The sequence below is a fragment of the Anser brachyrhynchus genome, assembly GCF_964034855.1.
Source record: "Anser brachyrhynchus genome assembly, chromosome: 2".
NCBI lineage: Eukaryota > Metazoa > Chordata > Aves > Anseriformes > Anatidae > Anser > Anser brachyrhynchus.
In genome coordinates, this window is record NC_137695.1 from 85,968,615 (window position 1) to 85,991,898 (window position 23,284).

The 23,284-nt window shown below is 36.8% G+C and overlaps 1 protein-coding gene across 1 annotated transcript in view; it reads left to right on the plus strand.

The window, feature by feature from the left end:
* SEMA5A (semaphorin 5A) overlaps positions 1-23,284 on the plus strand; it is a 237,658-nt gene that overhangs the window by 109,290 nt on the left and 105,084 nt on the right. Inside the window, exons 9-10 of the mRNA XM_080582364.1 lie at positions 2,668-2,803; positions 7,570-7,774. Coding sequence (XP_080438490.1) covers positions 2,668-2,803; positions 7,570-7,774 — 341 coding nt within the window. The remainder of the gene's footprint in view (positions 1-2,667; positions 2,804-7,569; positions 7,775-23,284) is intronic.

Consider the following 23,284-nt stretch of genomic DNA (forward strand, 5'->3'; position numbering starts at 1 on the left):
GATTCTTTTATCCACTTGCAGTTTCTTGCTGCATAAATCAGGTTTGCCTAGAATTTTAAAAGGTACTTGAGCACCTAAAACACTGCTCAGTGCCCCTTTCTAAACAGCTGAATACCTACATCCTATTTATATACATATGTATATTGAGAGGTGTATATATACACACATTAGCCAGGTGGAAACAGTCACAAATTAATGCTAGCAAATAATGAACCCTTAGATGATTTGACAGTGATCATGAATTTGGGCCTCAGCTCATTTCTCCTGCTTTTGGTACAGTCTGGTATTAACACATCTTTCAGACTGGGATATCCCCCTTAGCTGGCAGCTCAGGCAGTGAGCGTGGCTTTTGAGGGGCACCTTGCACCAGGCTGTGACAGTTCCTGACTTTGGGACATTGGGTGATAAGCTTAACACTGTTCTTGTACTGAAGCAATGTGTTGAAGATAAATGCTGCTTTTTGAAAGAGAAGAGCAGTCTTTGGGACTACTGGAGATAAGAAAATTTGGTGATATTTTCAACAGTTATTTTAATATCATTAGTCTGTTTTACTACCTAGTATGAGTCCTAGAGGACAGGCATTTCTCAGGTGGCGTGCTGAAGCACTGTTCAACATGATCTATCATGAGAAGTCAAAATAGCCTTGACACTCTCCTGCCATGGAAAGCCTGCCTGGCGGAATTCTGCTCCAGCAAATCTGCAAGGCTTTGGTCATGGCAGTCCCTCTGAAGGACCGTCCTGGCAATCTGTGGAATGGTGGGGTTTCCTGTGCTACAAATTACACCATTTCTGAGGTTGTTTCAGTGCTGTCATCATTCACCCTGATCCTTCTGAAAAGGAACCTGGAATGTAAGACCTTGACACATGAAAGGAGGCAGTACTTGAAACCTTGATGCTACTTCCTTCTTTCCTAGTAGCTTAGCATTCTGCCTTGTCCAACAGAGACATACTATTCAAAGAGGAATTAATTACAACTAATTGATTGATTGATTGATTTAGTGATAGGTCCATTTAGACTCTTGTTTCTGACATCAAATGTTGTAAATAAAATTTTGAACATTGTGGAAATTCAGAGTTCAGATTGCTTCCCCATGTTGCATATCGTTCACAGATATCTGCACAACCTGTATGATTTCAGTCTTGAAACCTGGTGATGGAGAGCCACCAGGGTTTCCCATGAGGGGAACCCACATACTCCTTTCCATTGGTGTAGCAGCATCAGATATTATTGAACCACATTCAGCATTCTTCAATCTCAGTATCTTTAGAATTGCAACGATTTTGTTGTACCCTAATTCTTTTTTAAATATACTGTGAAATATTTTGTGAGGGAAAAACTGAAGCATTTCTGTCTATAAATATTGTGAGTCCTAGCAAAACATGCACCAGTTATGTGTGTTTGACTTTTAAGTACATTGTACCTCCTGCTTCTTAATGAAGCTGATTTTATTTCTTTCAGACCATCTGAATATTTACAAGCATCAGTCTGATGTCCTTTAAGGACTTGAGGAAATTCAAGAAGAATTTGATATTTGTTAATAGTATTTGTAAGCTGTCTTTAATGATAGTTTATATAGGCCTGGAATTATCAACTCTATCAATAATTGATTCTGCAGAAAGTACTAGCACAAAACTTCAGGTTTTGGGGATTCTTTGAAATAAGGGTGACAAACATAAACAAGGAAATTTCTCTCTTGTCCTGCTGTTAAATCCATATATCCTAACTATTTTTTTCAGTTTTGAAAAGTTTTGTTAAATTTGTTATTTTTTCTCTCCATCATTTCGGAGTTTCTATAGTAGGTTTTCTAAAGGCTTGTGTAAAATGCACGGTAGCTTAAAAAAAATAAAAAGAAGAAAGCTTTGTGGATCAATTGTCAGCTGTTTTACCTGCGGTGCAAATTTGTGCAACTGCCACCTTAATTATCTATATCTTTATTTCATATTGTGGAAAAGAACAATGCAATTTTCCACATTAAGAGATCTTGGAGTCACTGAGTTATATTGTTTACACCACGCAGAATTGCTTTATCGTGAAATCTGTCACATTTTCGAGACAAGAACAGGAAATTGTATGTTTTGCCTGGCTGCTGTTTATTCCTGTAACAGGAGATCTCGTAAAGTATGCAATCCAAGTTGTTTTCCCTTGATGGGTTTCTGGAATTTGCATTTTTGTTGCTGTACATCATCATTTGGAAGATGGGATTTTTGTTCAGGTTTCTTACCCAGGGGTTCTGTAGGGTTCAGAAATATGCCATAAGATGAAAATCCTTACCTCTTTGTATTGTCATTGGTTACATAGAAGAACCATTAATGAGCCCCAAGAAGAATGTTATCCTGAGCTTTGAAACTAGAAGAAAGATGTCCTTGATGCATGTGATTATATGTGGGAATAAAGTATGGCCTTCTTGTACTAGAGTAGCAGCACAAAGTATGAAGTTTCTCCCATATGAGCTACTTGGCAAGGGTGACCAAAAATTAAGTCCAATGTCAGCACATCATGTATCTTTATCTTGAGATACTGTCTCCTGGGTGATCGTAATAGTTTTGTTAATTACTTGAAGGATTGGAGAATTAGTAAAGGAGAATATATATATTTTTTAATCTATTTTTCAGCAAATTAACTTCATAATGTTGTTATTTAAGTTAATGTTTATATTTCTCTTGCAGGAACAGCATAGCAGCCTCGGCAGTTTGCGTTTTCAACCTGAGTGCCATAACTCAGGCTTTTAATGGACCCTTCAAATACCAGGAAAACTCTCGCTCTGCTTGGCTTCCATATCCCAATCCTAACCCTAATTTTCAGGTACAGATATGTGGGAGAAGGACAATAGTTTACAAGTGGTGGTTTGTTTCAGAATGTTGTGTGTCTCGTACTTAAGTAACTCCAGAGTTTCCCAGTATATTGTAGCCTAAGACGTTAAAATTTAAAAATAAATAAATAAATGGAAAAAAAGCTTAAGAATTCCCCCCTATTTCAACATCCTTAATTTTATCTTTTCACAAAATAATTTGAGTTGGAAAGAGGATGTGCTTTGAAGGTTAGGAGAAAAAAAATCTTAACTTTAATCTGTCAAAATGAAGCATTGTAGTTATCTGTCAAGATAATATTAATTCCTGGTTCAAATATAATCAACTTGTTATTCTCCTTTACACTGCATTTGTGCTATTAGAATCTGGAAAGGAAACACTGTTTCACAGAAAAAAATGATAGGGGGAGAAGATGGGGGGAAAAAAGGAGTGGTTACCATTGTGTATATTTCTCTGTGCAAGGTGGTCCATGCTTGTGAAGAGTCTGATTAAAATAATTTGTGAAGTGTTGTGCTCCTTATTTGAACTTGTCAGCCTCAGAGCATGTAATGATCTGTAGCTGGCTGACAGCATAAAACTAATTACTTCAAGGTGGGTCAGTCACTGGTACTCTTAAACAAAAATAAAAGGATATTTCAGGTAAGCACATATGCACACATTTGTTGTGGTTTAACCCTGGGAGCCAAACACCAGAGCCACTCTGTCACTCCCCCTCCTCAATGGGACAGGGTGAGAACATACGATGATAAAAAGCTCATTGGGTTGAGGTAAGGACAGGGGGATTGCTCAATTACTGTCATGAGCTAAACAGGCTCAGCATAAGGGAAATTAATATAATTTATGGCCAAGTAATAACAGACTTGAAGAGTGAGAACTTAGAAAAAAAAAAAAAGAGAAAACATCCACCCTCTTCCACCTCCTCCCCCTGAGTAGTGCAGGAGAAAGGGGAATGGGGGCTGCGGTCAGTCCCTGATGCTTTTTCTCCACTGCTCCTTCAGGGTCACTCTGTGCCCCTGCTCCACGCGGGGTCCCTCCCACGGGATGCCGTCCTTCCCAAACTGAGCCTGTGGGGGCTGCCCACAGGCAGCAGCTCTTCAAGAACTGCTCCCACATGGCTCCGTACCATGGGGTCCATCCATCCCCCAGGAGCAAACTGCTCCAGCACGGGTCCCCCACGGGCGGCAGCTCCCCCCAGACCCCCTGCTCCTGCGTGGGCTCCTCTCCACGGGCTGCAGCTCCGGCCCGGGGCCTGCTCCTGCGGGGGCTCTCCATGGGCCGCAGCCTCCTCCAGGCCACATCCACCTGCTCCACCGGGGGCTCCTCCATGGGCTGCAGCGTGGAGATCTGCTCCGTGTGGGACCCATGGGCTGCAGGGGGACAGCCTGCTCCACCAGGGGCCTCTACACAGGCTGCAGGGGAACTGCTGCTGCCTGCCTGGGTCCCTTTTGGAGCTTGCTGGAGCTGGCTCTGATCTGACTTGTTGCAGCTGCTGGGCTCTGCTCACAGAGGCCACTCCAGCTCTCCTGCTACCAAGCCCTTGCCACCCAATACAGCATTTTTATTCTTCTGCACGGTCACTACTCCCACAAGGAGAATTATAGTGAGAGCCATGCTGGCAAGGGAAATAGAAGGAAAACTACTTTAATATAGTGATTAAAACCAATAACTTTTCACTACAATATTTAAATCTGGATCTGCCTTTCACCCTTCCTTTAATCTCGATACAATCTCAGGGGTTTAGTGCTGCTTCTATAACAGCCTTCCCTGTCTTGTTAAGGTCATGAGCTCTCTGCAAGCATGAAACAGAACCATCCACCAGGGACTGTAGGTAGTTTTAATTACGCCCTGATTTATGCAAGCAAAGGAAAATAAAGCACTGAATATGCTCTGAATACAGGCCAGAGCCCTGTTACCTTTTCTGAGTAGTGTGTTTGGCATTATCCCCAAGTGACAAAATACCATTTAAGTGAGCCATATTGCCGAAGCAGGCTATTATTGGTATATAACTTTTTACATTTTGTAGAAATACTTACGTTGTCAGAATAATGATTTTAAGAAGATCTAAGTGAGGCTATACTTTTGAAAAAAGAAACCTGAAGAAAGGCTTGTATGTAAAAATCTTCTTTCTGACTAAATGAAAGTCAAATGCAAGTTATTAATGTCTCCCTGCGAAACCTTTATTAATGAGTCTAATTATTGCAAAAGCACCCCATACAGAATGGTGCATACAAATGAAGCTAACAGTCCAATGGCTATGTAAAAACAGTTGGAATCTATATTGTACTGTCAGTACTCATCTCTAATTCCCAGTCCAGGCAGTGAAATGTTGAAATTTCTTGTTTGGAGAATCTGGCTGGTTTTAATATGACTGGTACTTTCTCTATCAAATTTACAAGAGCAGCAACATTTCTATCGTATCTCACAGAGCAACAGCTTCGTAGGCTAGCACTAGTTTAAAGAGCTGTAACGTGGCCTTTTACAACACAGTATTGATGCCAATTCATGTTAACTGATCTCTAGGTATCATTAGTGATGTTGAACTTCTGTTTTTCGCAGGTGCTATCTTTTATTCATTTGAACTTTCAGTTAGATTTTTGGCTCCATAAGTGCAGTGCCGACATATACCAGAAGCTAGTCTAATGCTTAGAGCTAGGTGTAACCTTTTTAAGATTTCACAGTGCTTTAAAGTACATACTGCATGTAGAGAGGATACGTACTCTGGCTGAACTTGTGATTTCCTTCCCCAAAAGGAGGAAGCATGGGTATGGTAAAATATAAGAAGTTCTGTTTATGTAGTTGGAGAATTAGATTTATCCTCAGAGTATTCAGCTACTCAGCAGTAACAGACAGAAGCACGTGATTATGAAGGAACTCTACTGCTGGGTGGTGATAATTACATTCAGCATTTTATTTCCAAGGCTGGATGTAATGATGTATTAATTGAAATATTTTCCAGATTAGAATAGTACTGGAGTCCCAGTCCTGAACAACACTGTTTCTTTCCAGAGCTTGTTACTTTTCTCCTTATGCAGGACATCTTCCATTGCAAGACCAAGGACAATATGTATTTCAGTGTACTATGAGCATTCTAGCTGGAATCTTTCTAGCTTGATATAATCAGAAGAATTCTTCTTTGGCATGCTTATTTTATTTTATTATTATTTTATTATTATTTTATTTTATTTTATTTTATTTTATTTTATTTTATTTTATTTTATTTTATTTTATTTTATTTTATTTTATTTTATTTATTTTTGTCAGTGGTGTGGCATGCAGGGTGCTCATAGAGCAAGAAAAATAGTTGTTTCCTGTCAGTTGTCTTTCGTCCTCATAGGTTCTCTTGTTATGGAATTACTGATTGAATTAAAAAAATAAAATCTATATTTGGAGTGATCACTTAATTCCAGATTGCTAACACAGCAATGATGAAAAAATAACTTCTAGGGTTTTGCAGACTGTATGATTTAGTTCATATAGTGATTTATAGTGCAATTTATGACATAGTATCCTAGAATCATAAAATGGTTTGGGTTGGAAGGGACCTCAAAGATCATTTAGTTCCAACCCCCCTGCAATTGGCAGAGACACTTTCCAGTAGACGAGGTTGCCCAAAGCCCCATCCAACCTGGCCTTGAACACTTCCAGGGAAGGGGGATCCATAACTTCCCTTCCTAATTGCCCTGACCCATGTATAGGACCTTATTACACTTGGCATTTTTGAACGTCATAAGGTTCACACAGGCCCACCTCTCAAGCCTGTCCAGGTCCCTCTGGATGGCATCCCTTCCCTCCAGTGTGTTGACCACACCACACAGCTTGGTGTCATCATTCAAATTACTGAACTTGCACTCAATCCCACTGTCCATGTCACTGACAAAGCTGTTAAGCTGGTCCTAAAAGTGGAATAGAGTGAAAAAATATGACTTGAGTATCCTTTCACATCACTAATGTTTGATAAATGTTGTGAAGTACTGTTTTACTTCTCTAATGCATCTGTGTATGAGTAAACATGAAGATGTTTACATACTCACACATGTTAAGCATATATCTAGTGTCCTCAGTTAGTTGAAGACCTAAACACAAAGTTTTTAAAATTAATTGCTGCTTATCTTGCTTTGTTTAGTTGTGTTTGGAATTTGTGCATGTGATGAATAAATACACAGAAATTAGTACAAATTTTATATATACAATATGGTCAGTTCCAAAGCAAACATATCTTTGCTATGGATAACATTTTTAGTAAGATTTATAGTTAGAACTCTATTCTGTCCATTCTTGGCTAACGAACACAAAGTCTGAAGAAGCTTATAGAACTGTGGAGAACTGTGCTGTGACCTGGGATTCCTGTCAGACCCTGGCTGTGATAGAGATTTCCTTTGAAAATTTGTAATGCCTTTAGCACTGTGTCTGTGTAGATTGTGAAGAAAACTAGTCAGAAATTTCCGATAGTAGCTTTTCTTCTTGCTGTCCTGTGTGCATAAGTTATAGCCAAATATTACTATAACCCATCTGTAGTCAGTCTGGTGCCCTTTCATATTGCTTGGAGTTAGGGAGTCCACTTAGTACTGCCTCAGGAAAGTGGAGCTTCCTCAGTCACTGTGTGAACAGTCTGATCAGCACCGAAATGTGCCATGAATGTGGAATTCCAAAGTGTCGCTATAATACACAGTCTTGGTATTCATGTTCTTATGTTCTAATTCAGAGAGTAAATCTGTTGTTATGGTTGAGGCATATGGTAACGTTACTTTTCTGTGTTTGCAGTGCGGCACCATGGACCAGGGTTTGTATGTGAATCTGACTGAGAGGAATCTTCAGGATGCTCAAAAATTCTTCTTAATGCATGAAGTCGTTCAACCAGTTATTCCAATTCCTTACTTCATGGAAGACAATAGCCGATTTTCTCATGTGGTTGTGGATGTTGTGCAGGGCAAGGACATGCTCTTCCATATCATCTATCTTGCCACAGGTATGAACTCTGTGTTGTTGTGATAACTGCAAAAGTGTGAGGTCTGTGAATTTTAATGGTCTGTAAATCAGTTTGGCAGCGTGTGTAACACCTTGAACAACAGTTTGTTGTTGTTTCATTTATGGAAGCATTATCTCTGCCTTTACATTTTCTGAGTAAATGAGTTCAGTAGTTTGCAGTGTCTTGGTTTATATAATATTGTGAACTTAGATGTTGGTGTCTTTACAGTTCTTTGAAAGCATGAAGTATATATGCCACTAAGGGAGTGAATGGCCGGAAATTCTGTAAACACGAATTGACAAGTTTCTCTCTTCTATTCTTTTCTATGTAGTTAAGGGTACCATCACACTCAAGGTTCATACATTGCTTCAGTTCTCTGACTAAAATTGTCTTGATTAGAAGTATTGCTTTCTAGGTTTAAAATTTCATTCAAGCTTCTTAAAACCACTGAAGGTGTCAGAGAATTGATCTTGCAGAAGAATGGTGTCCCTAACTGATACTGAAATATTAGGTTGGAGTAACATGTTTAGAGCTTTGTGGCAGAAAACTTAGGGCAATTCTCACATAGTTAGTTCTAAGCACATTAGCAGGGGATATCTCATCTAAACAGTGGTTTACTAGTGTGCCTTTTTAGTCTCATAGTGAGTAAGCACCAAATAAAAAAAAAATTAAAGAAATAATCTGTTGATCAACATGTGGAAGAAAAATCTTATACAACTAGTTATTTGTTCTTGCAATCAATGAGGTCAATTTCTATAGAATTTCATCATAATCATCACATCAATTATAGAGAAACTGAATCATTTTGATCACTCTTAAATATGATTTATTATTGAAAATTGTATATTCTGTGGCTTATCACTTATCAGGAACCTCAGGATCATAGAATGGCCTGGGTTGGAAGGGACCTCAAGGATCATCTAGTTCCAACGCCCCTGCCTTAGGGCAGGGATGTCACCCACTAGATCAGGTTGCTCAGGGCCTCATCTAACCTGGTCTTGAACACCTTCAGGAATGGGGCATCCACAACCTCTCTGGACAACCTGTTCCAGTTCCTTACCATCCTCTGAGTGAAAAATTTCCTTCTAACCTCTAATCTAAATCTCCCTCTTTTAGTTTAAAACCATCCCCCCTTGTCCTATCATCATCTACCTGAGTAAAGTCCTTCTCCATCCTTTTTATAAGTATTTTTTTAAGTATTGAAAGGCTGCGATGAGGTCACCCGGAGCCTTCTCTTCTGTAGGTTGAACAGCCCCAGCTCTCTGAGCCTTTCTTCGCAGGAGAAGTGCTCCAGCCCTCTGATTATTTTTGTGGCCCTTCTCTGGACCCGCTCTAACAGAGCCCCCAAGTCCTTCTCTGCAGGGCTGCTCTCAATGAGTTCTTCTCCCAGTCTGTGCTCATGTCCGGGATTGCCCCAGCCCAGGTGCAGCACCCTGCATTGAGACTTGTTGAACCTCATTAGGTTCATGTGGGCCCACTTCTCAAGCCTGTCGAGGTCCCTTTGGATGGCATCCCTTCCTTCTATCATATCAACCACACCACTCAGCTTGGAGTCATCTGCAAACTTGCAGAGGGTACACTCGATCCCACTGTCTATGTCATCGATGAAGATATTAAACAGTACGGAAAATTGTGCATTGTGGTTCAATACGTGATTTATTTTTCCCCTGCAAACATTATATCTTTTTTTTTTCTTTTTTTTTTTTTTCTTTTCAGTGAAGATTATTTCTTTTTGAGTCTGAAGAGATTTTTGAGTAATTTGGCGCATTTGGGTGGGACAGTATTTCTTGTCATATTATCCTGGTAGATAAATCTTTCTAATTGTGCTCCTGGAAAGAAGGCAGTAACCTGAAAGTCTTTAATAAGTTAAAACTGTACTTGGATTTGGCCAGTTGTCGTTGAAACAACCTGCTGGTTGGTAAGTCATAGCCTTTTAAGCGAAATCATGCCTATTCTAAGTGCAGTTTGTACTGTAGCGATCTGACAGAAACTGAATTACAGAAACATGTACTCGGTTTTATATGAAGACACTGTCACTGTGTTGTAGGATATTTACATTATAATGACAGCATTGAGAATGATGTAATTTGTCACAATTCTGGTTGTTTTCAGTTTTTCTTACTGTTTTTCCTTTTATGTCTGATTCAAAAAGTGAGGATATAAAATTTCAAGTTTCATGGTTCATTAATAATGTGTATTCAATAACAGTTCCAAGTTCTTTTTATGCATCCTTCTTGCTGCTGAAAATATGTTGCTTGTATATTCCTTATGATATATACTTGCCCTTTACATTTATTCTTCTCTGTACTTCTGTTTTCAGTCATTTATGGAAGTAGGATTCTATGGTAGCTGAATCTTTAGTCTGACACCAGTACATGCTTTTATGTAATCAGAAAGTGTGTGGTGCATGAATGTGAGAAACTGTACGATAAAGAAACATAAGTAACAAAATAGTGTTATGGAAGTTTTTTTTCTGATAGAGCAAATTCTATTTCACTTTGATTTCACCCAACTGCAGTTTTTTGTTGTTTTTTTTTTTGTTGTTAACGTTCCTTCTGTGTGCACTCCCAATTGAGCATAAGTACTAAGCTTTATTTAAAAAAAAACAAACCAACATTAATACTTACTTTTCAGAAACATTAGCTGATTGGTAGAAGTGAAAATGAGCCTCATATTTTTATATAAGTACCATACCTACAATACGTGAGGGTAGTGTAAAAATACTCAAGTATACCAAAATACACAGTGTAGTTTTCTTAAAATCTTATGAACTGGGGGAAATGACAGTATTTCTACCTTTTTGGTGTGCAAGTCACTTTAATTTCATTATAGTGGTAATGATGCAGGACCTTAGTTCTCCATAGAGTTAGATTATCTTGTGTAGAAGGTCTGTGACAGTTAGTGCAGAGTTTGCATCCTAAACTGCATGTGGTAAAAGATTACCAAGACAACACTGCTTCTATAAACAACAGAAACTAGAAGGCAATGGTGTTAACTGTGGAAACCAGCACTGACTTTAAAACCACAGAATCATAGAATGGTTTGAGTTGGAAGGGAACTAAAGATCATCTAATTCCAACCCTCCTGCCATGGGCAGGGACACCTCCCACCAGACCAGGTTGCTCAAAACCCCATCCAAACTGACCTTGAACAATTCCAGGAACAGGGCATCCACAGCTTCTCTGGGCAAGTCAAGTGATGGGTCAGATTTCTCAGAGAGGTTGTGCAGTCTCCACCCTCGAAGGTTTTCAAGACTAGACTGCTACCCAGTCTATGTTACAACTAGTTCTCCTTTGAGCAGGAGATTGGATTTGAGACCACCTGAAATCCGTTCCAACCTGAATTATCCTGTCTGTCACATTCCAGTACAGTATGCAAATTGGTTGGGCTAAACTGCATTTTTAAACAATCCTGTGAGAATAGATGTCACTGTACTACTTGGTGCCAAAAGGGAAATACGTTCAACTCCTGATAACTGGTGGTAAGGAATTTATACCTACTGCCATAAAGCAGGATGGATCCAACCCATGCTGTGGGGGATGTATTCTGCCTAACTTTTGTAGTTTTAATTCATTGCAGCATTCTTACAAAATTGCCTCTTAACATTCATGAAGCTGATTCAGTGGAAAGGTAAACATATAGATTAGATTGAATACAAATGAATGCTCTGTCTTTGTTAATCAAAGCAAAAATCCTATTATTTGAAGCAGATAGGCAGTAGTTAAGAGAAAATTCCTTCTTCCCTCATCTCACATTCACCTACTTCTCCAACCTGTTATCAGAATTACAGGTATGACAGAGGAGAATAACCCTGACAGTATTAAAAGTGTATTCTAATTTCATTAAGTCTTACGTAGAGATAATGTTACTTAAGGAGAGACTGGGAATAAGCAAACAAATGCATTAATCTGCTGTGTAAACAGTCTTCATTTCTTAAACCTCTGCCAAGTCATCATTCTTCTGGAGATTCTGATGTGCTGGGATTTAACAGCTACTGCTGGTATCAAAAATATATTCTACTACTTTGGAAACACATCTTAATCTTCTGCTGCCCTGACTTCTAACAGAGAAAGAAGGGATATATCAATTCCTGCACATTTTCTGTTGCTTAGAACTAGCACAGTGATGCTGTCTTTAGGCAGGCAGAAATCTCTGAAACATTTTTCAGTGGTTCAGAAATGAAAGTCAAGGAAAGAATTCACAGAAGTTCTGAACTACAAATTATCTCTAATAATAGGTTAAAGGTGGAGCAGGTTAGTGAATGATCTGACTAGTTCTGACTACTTTTTAAATTTCAAAAAAGTAAAAACAAAATGGTGTTACACATTTCATAGTTTTGTGTACTTTCCCCTTCTTCTCGTCTGTCTTTTTGTCCTTTTCTCCTCTCCTTTTTCTTTCTCCATTTAACTTTTTTTCCTTTTCAGTTTACATGCCTAGGTGTCCTGCGATTAAAAACTTTGCTAATGTAAAAAAGGTCTCCAAAGCATTTTTCAGGATACTGCAACAAGAGCAAAAGCTTGAGAAAATATACTCCAAGTAGCCTTTATTTAGAAGGTTGTTACAAAATGTATTGATTTATTGGAACAAATAAGAAAATTCTTAGATTTGTTGTCTTAGATTAGTTTGAGGGTATTCTGAAACCAGTTTCTGGTTGCTGGCTTTTGAGAATTCAGAAAAAATAATATTGACATTGTCTGAAAATGAATTTCAAGGTCATATTTTAAAAATGGTGGAAAAAAATCCCATGTTTTCTTAGTACTTTTCTCAGTGGGCAAAATATATACCCTCTGTATCCTGAGCAGAAATTATATATGCTTGGTGGTGGATCTTGATTACGGTAATTTATGCTTTAGCACTGATGAAATTGGGGTATAGCTAACTTACAAAGATCTAGTGAAACGTGAAGAAATATTTACTGTTGGTTGCATAGCTTATCTCTATGCTAAGAGCGGGCTTTTCACTGAACTGAGCCTGAATTTTTGTACCATAAAGACAGGTTTTATTTGAGACTTAAAGATGACCAGAGTAAGTTATGGAAGCTGTACCAAGAAGTTCAGGAAGGTAGCATTTTTTTTCCCTCTTAAGACCTCAAAAATATGCATAGCAATGGAAAGAATAATGATTAAAAAATAAACGATGATACACATGAAATAATGATTATGAAGGCACGTGGAGGTTTCACAAAGAAATTTCAAACGGAAAATGCAGATGGATTTTTCATACATTTGCCTACAGCAGGAGAATAACAGGTATTAAATCTACACAAATGTAACATTTTTTCTGTTGAAGCCCTCCCTGATGTTGCAGATTTTCCAGAGATTAGTCCTTACCTCATGAAGTGATTTGGAGTATGCATGACATTCATTGTGGAAATGCTATCAAAACATTTTGTATTTCTCCCATTTGTCTTACTAGATGAGAGTAAATTGATGCAAAGTAGTGCAAGATTTGATTCTTCCACTTTTTGTTACAATACTATCTTTTTACTTTTGTTTTTGTTAGCCATACAGGACACATTTTGCTAAGGAACAACCCAAGATCTTAAAAAGAAGAAAGAGGGAAAGGGAAAAGGAAAGGGAAAAGGAAAAGGAAAAGGAAAAAAAAGCAATGAATATGTGGTTTTGCTTCAAAATTTTGGAGGAAATGTCGTCATTTTCCTGGCAGACTACAGGTTCTGATCAAAGTGTGCAGCTTTCATACTTAATGAGTGTAGTGTCATAATATAAGCAGTAAGTGTGAAGCTATGGACCTTGACATTATGAACCTTAACATTATAAGCAAAAATATATGCTTATATACATTTCATACATGGTGAAGAGAGCAGCAAAGCTTAAATTGACTGCATTTTTTTTTTCTTTCCAATTTGGCACTATTTCTGACTGTATTGTCTCAGGTGTGTTGGGATTATTGAAAGTAATCTGCAGATAGTTTTTGTAGAAAGAAGCTCTAGATATTTCCTGTAAGCTTAAGAACACCTGTTTAGTCTAGAAACTGCCATATAAATGCAATAATAACAATGATCAAAATAGTTATAATTTGAGTCACAACTCAAGTGTGAAAGTGGTAGGTAGACTATTTGTATGTATTAATGCTTTCTAGTTCAAAAACAGAGCAGCAGGAAAAATCAGAGTGCAGGTAGATAATGGGGCATACGCACTGTAGCAGGCAATAGTCAGAGAGTTTTAAAACTCTTTCACATCTGTTAAGATATTACCAAAATTAAAAGAAAATGGTTGCTATGTTTCTCTGTCTTTCCTTGATAAAGGCATAGTGTGTTTATACACAGTCCTAAAGCTCCACTACAATGTTTTTAAAACTACTTCCCTGTAACTTCTTGTCCTCCTGGCCTTTTGCAGTATCATTTTAAGAGGTTTGAAGAATGGACAGTTTCCAATTACTTTTCTGTCTAGAAGTAGTGCACCTTGGAAGACACCAGTCTTCCAAGACCAGCAACGTGATGATCATGAACATTGTTTAAAAAATTATGCAGTAAATCATCAAAGGAATAACCTTATCTTCTGCTCTTTTTACAGTGACCATTACCACTGATAAAGGAAAATCTACTTGAGTGAACACATTGTTTATATTATTAATCTTTCCATGAAACATTTTGCTGCAAAGCCTGAAAAAAGATTGCATTGTTTTGGCTTTGAGAGTCTAATGTTCACTCTGGGATTCATGCTAATGTTATTACTGAGAATGCTTCTTATATGCTCTTGCCAGAATAAGAATATTTATAATATTTTCCATACAGAATCAAAAGAAAGGATAGTGTAAACGTTAGCCATTTTACTAAGTAATTTAAACACAGAAATGTTGATTTGCCACTGCCTTATGTATTGTGTCACCTCTACTGGGCAAAATGGCTTTAAAATGTTACCAGATTGGAATGGCCATGTTTGAAGTCCAGGCTACAAATGATACTGTCAAGCTCTAGAGAATCAAACCCTGAATCGTAGATGTTTACTACTGATTTCCCTTGGCTTTTTCACTCTGTGTGGAGATCTTTCTTTCTGCCAGCTCCAGTCAGATAGCGCTAAAGAGGTTTCTTAATAAATTGATGACTCTAAGTAGAGCTGGTTAAATTATTCATTGACAGCAATTTATATGTGAGAACCATAGCCCTTTATTTGGTTCACAAATTACCCACTATTTATTTGTAGTCATTTTTTATTGTTATTGTCAACTCAGAAATAGGTCATGATTTTGATTAGTTTGTTGCTGGTATTTGCCCAGATAGTTTGTTCATATTTTAGATAGCCTGTTCATGAATTGCTTGCTGCAAATAGGTGGCATTTGTATTCTGTTCTCATGGGATAAATTTAAGCAGGAGAAGCCTTTTTGTCTGTTCACAAGTTATGCTTATGTCTTTATAATTGCCCAACTCTATCGGATAAAGACTGTAAATAAATGTCCAAAGAACATACGGTGTGGGCTCTTCTGTGCCATCATTGGAAGTCAGAATTCGTGCCAAAAGCAGCTACTGCCCAAAGAACAGCCTGCTCTGTTTGCATGCAAGCAAGACTAATACACAGGCTAAGAAGGGGGGAAACTGTGAAGAGCTGGTTGAGACTTTGTCTCCACCTTCCATTCCACTCCAAGGAAAGCTCCTTTCTGTCAAAGTATTGCTGAGCTCTCAACACTTGTTTTACTACTTTACAAAGTTAGGATGACCAAATAACCTTCCCTTCTTCCTTCCAAGTTTTTTAGAGACTATCACCTCATCTTCTTGGCAGGGAAACCAGACTGGAAAACCCCTACATTCATGTGTTAGTAGGTGAGTCTAAAGCACAGAATGTGAACCTGAGGGTGAAAGAGGTGTTCCTGCTGTCTTTAAGGCTGAGGTCTCTATTAGCACCTGAACCTATATTCAGATGTCTGCCTTTTTTTTTTTTTTTTTTTCCTCTCCAGAACAATGTAGTTGTGGGAGTACTCAGTCAGTGTTCAGGACCCTTCTTGAGAGATGTGAGGTGGAAGTGTTCCCTTTCAAGGGACTTGGCTATACAAGAGCTTTTCAGAAAGCATTGGGCATCTTGGTACATTACTGAGCATTGTAACATCTGTAGAATATTCTGCAAGGCCTTTTACTTTTGAAAAGCCTTTCATTTAAGGTGAAGAGTGACTTAATGAACCCATTGCCAAACAAAGAAGAAAGCTGAATACTTATGAAATCAAAATATTTCAAACCCTACATGAAACTCGACCTTGAAGAGAAGGAAATGGAGGATCACAAGTATGATGACATCATATATATGGTAGTCAGTGTGAGCTGTGTGAGTAAAGTTATTTTTATATAGGATATTCTACTGAATTCTTTTTGTTCACATTTATAAGCTTCTTCATTTTGCAGCGTTTTTCACAGTAAGCCTCAATAAATCCAAATGTTTATGACTAAGCAAATACAAGCAGTGACACTAGTAATCAGCATGTTTTTTGTTTCTTATTTATTTATTTATTTTTCCTGACAGAGTAATTGTAAAGGAAATATTATGTTATTGACAGTATTGTGGCCTTTCTATGAAGCATCATGTAACCTGCAGGTAGATTCACAAAAATGTAGATTAGGCTTCATCTGCATTTTACTATATCAAGACACTGAGTAAGAGTCATAAAAAGCATTTGCAGCGAAGACTCACTTGTATACAGTTATTCCTTTAATTTATTTTTTATTTTTATTATCTCACAAATCTTGGAAATTTGTTTCTATAACTGCACATGTTCAGAAGGAATGGGAATAACCACAACCAACATAGTGGCTAGATCACTTGTCTAGGAGATAAGAGCTGATTTTTAACTATTGCCCTATTGCCAGATGTCCCAACTTCTAGACTCTTATACAAAGAATATAATGTAATATGATAATATACATTACATAATATAGCTATTACCGCTTTAATGTTCTAGAGATGAAATGAGATGAAAATCTGCTAGGGAGGAGTTCTAGGTTCATGTCTCTAATGGCAATTTTGCTGCTGCCTCATTGTCCATTTACTTCCTAGTTTACATTCTGTTGGAAAGAAAATGAGTGACAGCATCTTTCTTTCCTTCTCTATTTTTGGACAAAAGTTGTGCTTTAGGCTGAAACTGCTGCTGACATTCCGTGCAAATCATACTGGATTTGTACTGGTTATATATACTGGATTTGGCTCATCTGGAGACAGAGACATACAGACACGTACTGTGCAAGCTGCAAATGAGTTTGAGTAGAAGATAGCCCTTGACTCATTCTAGTCAGCCAAATTTATAATGCTACTGGATTGCTACAGCAGTCAGTTGTCTTTCTGATACTTCCAATCAAAATAGCCAGATATGACTCAGTTAAGAAATCAGGCAAGGTTTATTGTGGGTTATTATCTGAGAAGTAGTTTTCTCCACTTGTGCATGTAAGTGCTTCTTTGATCTGGGCCCTGGAAAATTTATTCAGTGGGAAAACTACCATATTCATAGCATGCTTTGGGTAGTACAAGGTACTTACTTATTGTGGTGGCACAAAGAGAAGACAATAAAAAAGTAATAGGAGCAGTAAGCGCTCCCTGTCTGGTCAGATCCAATCAGAGTTAATACACCTCAACTTTAGAAGACTGGCAGTGGTCCAGGGTCTGTATTCCATAGTGATTTTATCCTTTGTGTACAGCATGTCATTTTTCACTGCTGCTCTGTCAGATAGTAAGCTTTAAATCATAACAACCATTTCATCTTGCAATTAATATCTGTTGGGTTTTTTTTGGTTGTTTGTTTTATTTTGTTTGTTTTGTCTTTTTTTTTTCGACTGTTTTATTAAGAGGTTACACATTTTTTTGGAGGTGCTTATCTCCACTATCTGAACAGTTCAGTCCTAGCTACTGATTAAACATGTTAGCAGGTCTATCTTAAGTTGGAATGTTTTCTCTTCCTGAGAAGAAGCTTCTGGGAATTTAATATAGACTTATTATTATTAGATACATTTTGAATTGTTTTATTTAGCAGCAGCCTTATAATTATATTTCTGTTTCCTTTCTGAATCCATCATACAAAAATTAGGTGTCTCTTGACAGGTGTAATGTTTCTTGTTCAGAACTAATAGACTACATATGACTTGTGTCATCTTTGCCTTAGAGTTTCAGGTTTTGTGTGTGCATGTGTGATTTTTAGTAAAATAAAAGTTGGATGTCACCAACAAGAATGTCTATAAATACAATATATTTTGAAATGGGTGTTCTCTAGAATATATGCTTTCACATGTAGCTCTTGATATTGGATCTGGGAAGTGGTTGAACCACCATCCCTGGAGGTTTTCAAGAAATGTGTAGATTTAGAACTTAGTAGCATGGTGTAGTGGTGGAATTTAGTACTATGTTAAGGGTCAGACTAGATGATCTTAGAGGTCTTTTCCAACCTGAATGATTCTATGAGTCTATATTCTATGAGATCATCTAACTGGTCTTAGGGAGTAAAATGTTTTCATGTCTGGGAGTAAAAGAGTGTTGTCAGTCACACTGCTTTCAACCACCAAAGAGAAATGCTGTATCTGAACTGTAGCCTAATTTGTACTAATTTGCTTTTGTTTGGAGGTACAAACTAGATAGCTCACTTGAAGTAAAACCTTAGGTACATCCCTAAGGAATCCTTATATACTGTTTCTTGTTATAATATGTTGATAAGAAGAATTCATATCCAACAAACAGAAATATTTGAGACTTCTAAAAAGTAAAAGTCTGATAGCACATGCAGGTTAATGTGCATATGGGTGGGATTTGTTTGCTTCAAATATAGTAATTATGATAAAAGGCAATAAATATGTACGTCTCCTTTTGGTTGTAGGTTTGATGCACCAACATAGTCTTGACATTTGTTCTATTTCATTTTGAACCTGACATTAAAATGCATTCTTTTTCTAAGCTGGAAAAATGTGTCTTTTTGCACGCCAGCCTGCTTTAAAAAAAATAAAATAAAATGGTGACTACATTTATCATGCTCCTTGTAAATTTTGTTTTACTGAGTTATTTTTATGGCCAGAACTTGGGTAAATTAAATATAAATGCAGCACTAGGTGATCACTTGGTAAGATCAAGGACTTTGTGTTTGATGTTGTCATGAATTGTGCTTTTGCTCCATATTGTGTACATGAGATTTGCTGATACCTTCACAGCGAAGAAAAAGAGAGAGTGCAGGCTAAAGCTAAATTTGAAATTGTGTGAGTCACCTGTTTGCCAAGTCCTGAGAAACAACTTTCTGCTTCCCAACTCATTAAAGCTTCATGTTATGCTGTAGTTTTAACCACATACTCTCTGCAAAAGCATCATTTCTTAAAGCAATGTTAGCATCTAAAGTATTGCAATGTGTTTGAATGCTCACATTTTAATATAACTTTCTCAAGGGGATATAAATAATGATGCTTGGTATGGGAACACGATTGAGTAGCTGTGCCTTGAGCTAATCTGATACACATCCATAGGATTATCTTCCTTTATGAACACAGCAACGTGACAGAGAAAGGCCATTCCATTGATTCAGTGATCCTAATGGTAGCAGCACCCATATGGGGTATGAAGAGCTGTGATTTAATTCCTCTTGGAGTTCAAAGTTCAAAGCCATCTGTTCCACCTCCTTGCTGAATGCTTAATTCAGAAGAGAAGGGGTGGCTGTGGATGGGGGAGGAAGCCTCCTAAATCCACTTATTGGTGGTATATTATTCTGCAGGCAGAATGCATGGTTCATCTGGCCTGAGAGAAGAAGCACAGCAGCTCACAAGCCAAATAGGCAGAGAATTCAGCTAGAGAGGTTTTATTGCTTCCAGACCATGCTGCAAGGACTATTAAAATATTTTTCCAACGCCTTTTTAAATAAGCAGAAAGTGCTCCCTGAAATTCCCCAAGGATACGAAAGGCACCTTTTACTTGCAGAGCATAAAATCACATCAGAACCTGCTGAAAGCAAGGAAGAGGTGCTTTTCACAGACTTAGTATATATTGCTTATCTCTCTCCCTCCCTGTTCCCAGCAGTTCGATACTCTTCCTCAGTGGTGCATGGTAATGCAACTCTCAGAGACCATGATTTTTCTTGGCTGCAGCTGAGACTTTCGTTCAGCTATCTCCTGTACATCAAGGAAGAATTAGGTAAATGTGTGTCACTGGTTTTGATTTTTCAGTAAATCAAGCCAGTGTGCCAGAAAACAGCATAACAAAAGAGGTTTGAAATCTCCAGTGAGAAAAGGTAGTAAGCTGTTCTTATAGTTACATAAAACAGTCTTAGAATCAAGGTGTTTTTCTTTGTTGTTGTTGTTTTTTTTTCCTTTAGATGGTATTACTATTCTGAATACCAGTTTCACACATGAAACCTCAAGAGAGAGAAAGATTGCAATTGGATACAGAACTCACAAGTCTTCAAATTGATCCCTAACAGCATTTTCTTTATTAAAACTTTTATAATTGAAAAATAATAAAATGATCTTGCAAGTAAAAGATTATGAAAAGATACTGCTTCGTATAGTCTTAAAATAGGTACTGCTTTATGTCTTATAAATAAAAGTAATGCAGCACAGATTGAAATTTTAGTTATTAAATAGTTTTGCATTAACTGTAGACTGTAAAAGATCTGTAGCTGCTGTATAGGTATTAGGTACGTAGCTGCTTATAGGTATTCTAAAGTTACGTTTTATTTCTGAGTAAGTTAAGTGTTGTGTTATAGATGGTTTCAGCACCTCCAAATCTGACAAAATTTTATGAACATGCATCTTATCTCTCTCACTCACATCTTTGATGAGCTGAAAATCTCTTATCAGATTGAAAATGGAAGAGAAGTAGTAAATAAAGGTGTGACAATGAGCATGATTTTTGCAAAATACATACATTTTGAGATTGTTAAAAGTACTTTGTTTATTTTGTCAGACAACATGAAACATCTGTTTTAGGTTTAAGGAGAGTAAAAAATTGCTGCTAGTGTATACGAGCTTCAATCTAGCAAGCTGAGGAAGGGGGTGATTTGATTTGAAAGTCTTTCTTTGTGAAGGAAACAGACCTAACTGATGTGGAGTCTGAAATGGTAATCCAGAATGTATTTTGTTGCTTAGCATGGGTTCTTGCTTAAGCTTCTAGAAAAGACCAAGGGGAAGCTGTAAAAATAAATTTAAATTTTAGGGATTACCAGCTTGAAGCTCATAGACATACTCTTTCCAAAAAGGCACGTTGCTCTGCTTTAGCTGCTAGTTGCTTTGCATTTTCATCTCAGATAAATCTGAATTTCTCTTAGAAATTGAATTGTCTATTTATTTGAAAATTTTTAATGAGTTGTATTTAAATCCTTCAGCTGGATTTAAATTCCAATTCAACATGAGACATGAAATGGCCACTGAGGGATGGTACACAAATTACGCTATGTTCTAAAATGTAATACCTTTTCGATTCACAGGCAACACTGCTAATGGAAACTTAATAGTACCAACTTAGAATCTATTGTACTTTGAGGAGCAGAAGATGTTGTGTTTATTAAAGCGGGTACTTAACACTTTGCATGTTGATTACTGGAAGCTTTTGCTGATTCAACTGCAAATTGAATGTGTTCTTGTTGGTTTTGATAATACATGGAAATTAAGTCTACAGGGGATAGAAGCATTCTAAAGAATGCATTATGTTTAAAAACCTTTCTCTGGAAAACAGTAAAGAAAGGATTGAGATGTCAGTTGTCGTGATTTTCTGTGATAGATACATTTCAAAAGTGTTGTGTTTGAAGATTGAAACTAAATTCCTGTAGCGTGTTTGGGGTGGTGGTGGTGTTTAATCTTCAATAGTCAAACAATCCAGAAAATGCATTAGGGCTACGTTATCTTGTCTTCATTTTATTTTTGAGCAGTGTTCTTTGTTAATTTGCATTTTCTTTATGTCCCACCAAACACATGGCTTTGTTTGAGGAAAGCTCTTGATTTTGGAATAGCTAATATCTAGATCAGTGCCTCTTCATCAAAAGAGTCGTTGAGGCAGCAATTCAGTAGCCTGTGTAGAAAGGATAGTACATAAATATTCCCTTCATAAAATAAATTCACGTTAAATTTTGACATACAGTCATAAGAAACTCTTGTTTCTTATGGAGCTACAACTGAACTTCTCTTAGAATAGGGCACTAAGAAGCTTCTCTTGCTAAAAAAATGAAATTTGTCTTGATAAAGCATCAGAATTCCACATTAATTTTTTTGAAGTGCATTTTTTTTTTTTGAAGATAGGATGGAAAGTAAAGAGTATACATTTAAAAATATGACAATATAGTACTACTCAGTAAATTAAGGTGGGAATTTTAAAATCAAACTATATTCTTTTTGTATCAATCTGTAGAGGTACTACATTTTCTAATAATATTTTTAATTTCTAAAGCAGAAGGGTTGAAGCTCAGTCTCACTTATCCTTTGGGCTATAGTGTGATAAAATCCATTCCTGTAATTCAAGTATATTTCAGAAAACTGGAGGTAAAAGATATATTAAGTAACAGAGGATGATTATTTTCTCTTATCTTCTAAGCCTTCTCCCCTTGCTTTAAAACAAATCGTACCCCACCCCCACATGGGAAAACTGATTACAGCAAAGATTTTAATTATCCATATTCTAATGATGATTTAACTAATTTTAAAGTTATTTTAAGGAAGGGCAAAAAAGAGCGGGTTTTGAATGCTTTCATATTCTGTGTACCATATGCATCTATTTTATTTTATTTTATTTTATTTTATTTTACACAGATTGCTAAATCATAAGGCCTGGGCTTTCCCTTTCTAAGCACAACCAGTGGCTGCATTAGTTGTTCCTGTGTCTTTTTTCTATGTTGAGCACATAAGCCATTATGCAACCTAATACTTTCTGTAATTGCAATAAATTTCTGCCATTAACCAAATGCATGTTTTGCTTTGCTTTCTTTCAGTTCCTGCAGTAGAAGAAAGTAAATACCAGTGATTAAATTTTATTCTTTTCTGAAGGATGTTTATTGATCATCTTGCACTTTCTTTGATTTTGTAGTTATGTACTCTGTACATTATTTTTTGTTATATCAATTTATTCTTCTAAAAGACCTCTGCTTTAAAGACAACCCTATTAATACCCTATTTTCTTTTATATATTTTTTATGGTGTTTAAATAATACAATTATATGATGAATGTAAATACTGTTTATATACACACATGGATAATATTTAAAAGAAATTTAACATTCACAGATTTTTTCTTGCATTTCAACAGTCTTAGTACAGTCTGAATATTTTTATTTTCTCACTGGAAAAAATGATTTGAATAGAAAAATAGTTTGCAAAAGCACTGTATAATGAAAAAAAATCAAAATAGTTGAAAAATACCATTTTCTGAAGTACATTCGAATTACAGTCCTTGAAAACATATGTAATTTGTATCCATTTCAACTACACTTCAAAATGTATTCTCCCAAATATGCATCTGTTAATTTTAAACTTTAGCTTAAAACAAAAAAAAACCCTGATTACTATGTTGACAGTTTTTTAAGGGTATAAAGCAGGCTGTTTTCACAATATATCAAGATAGA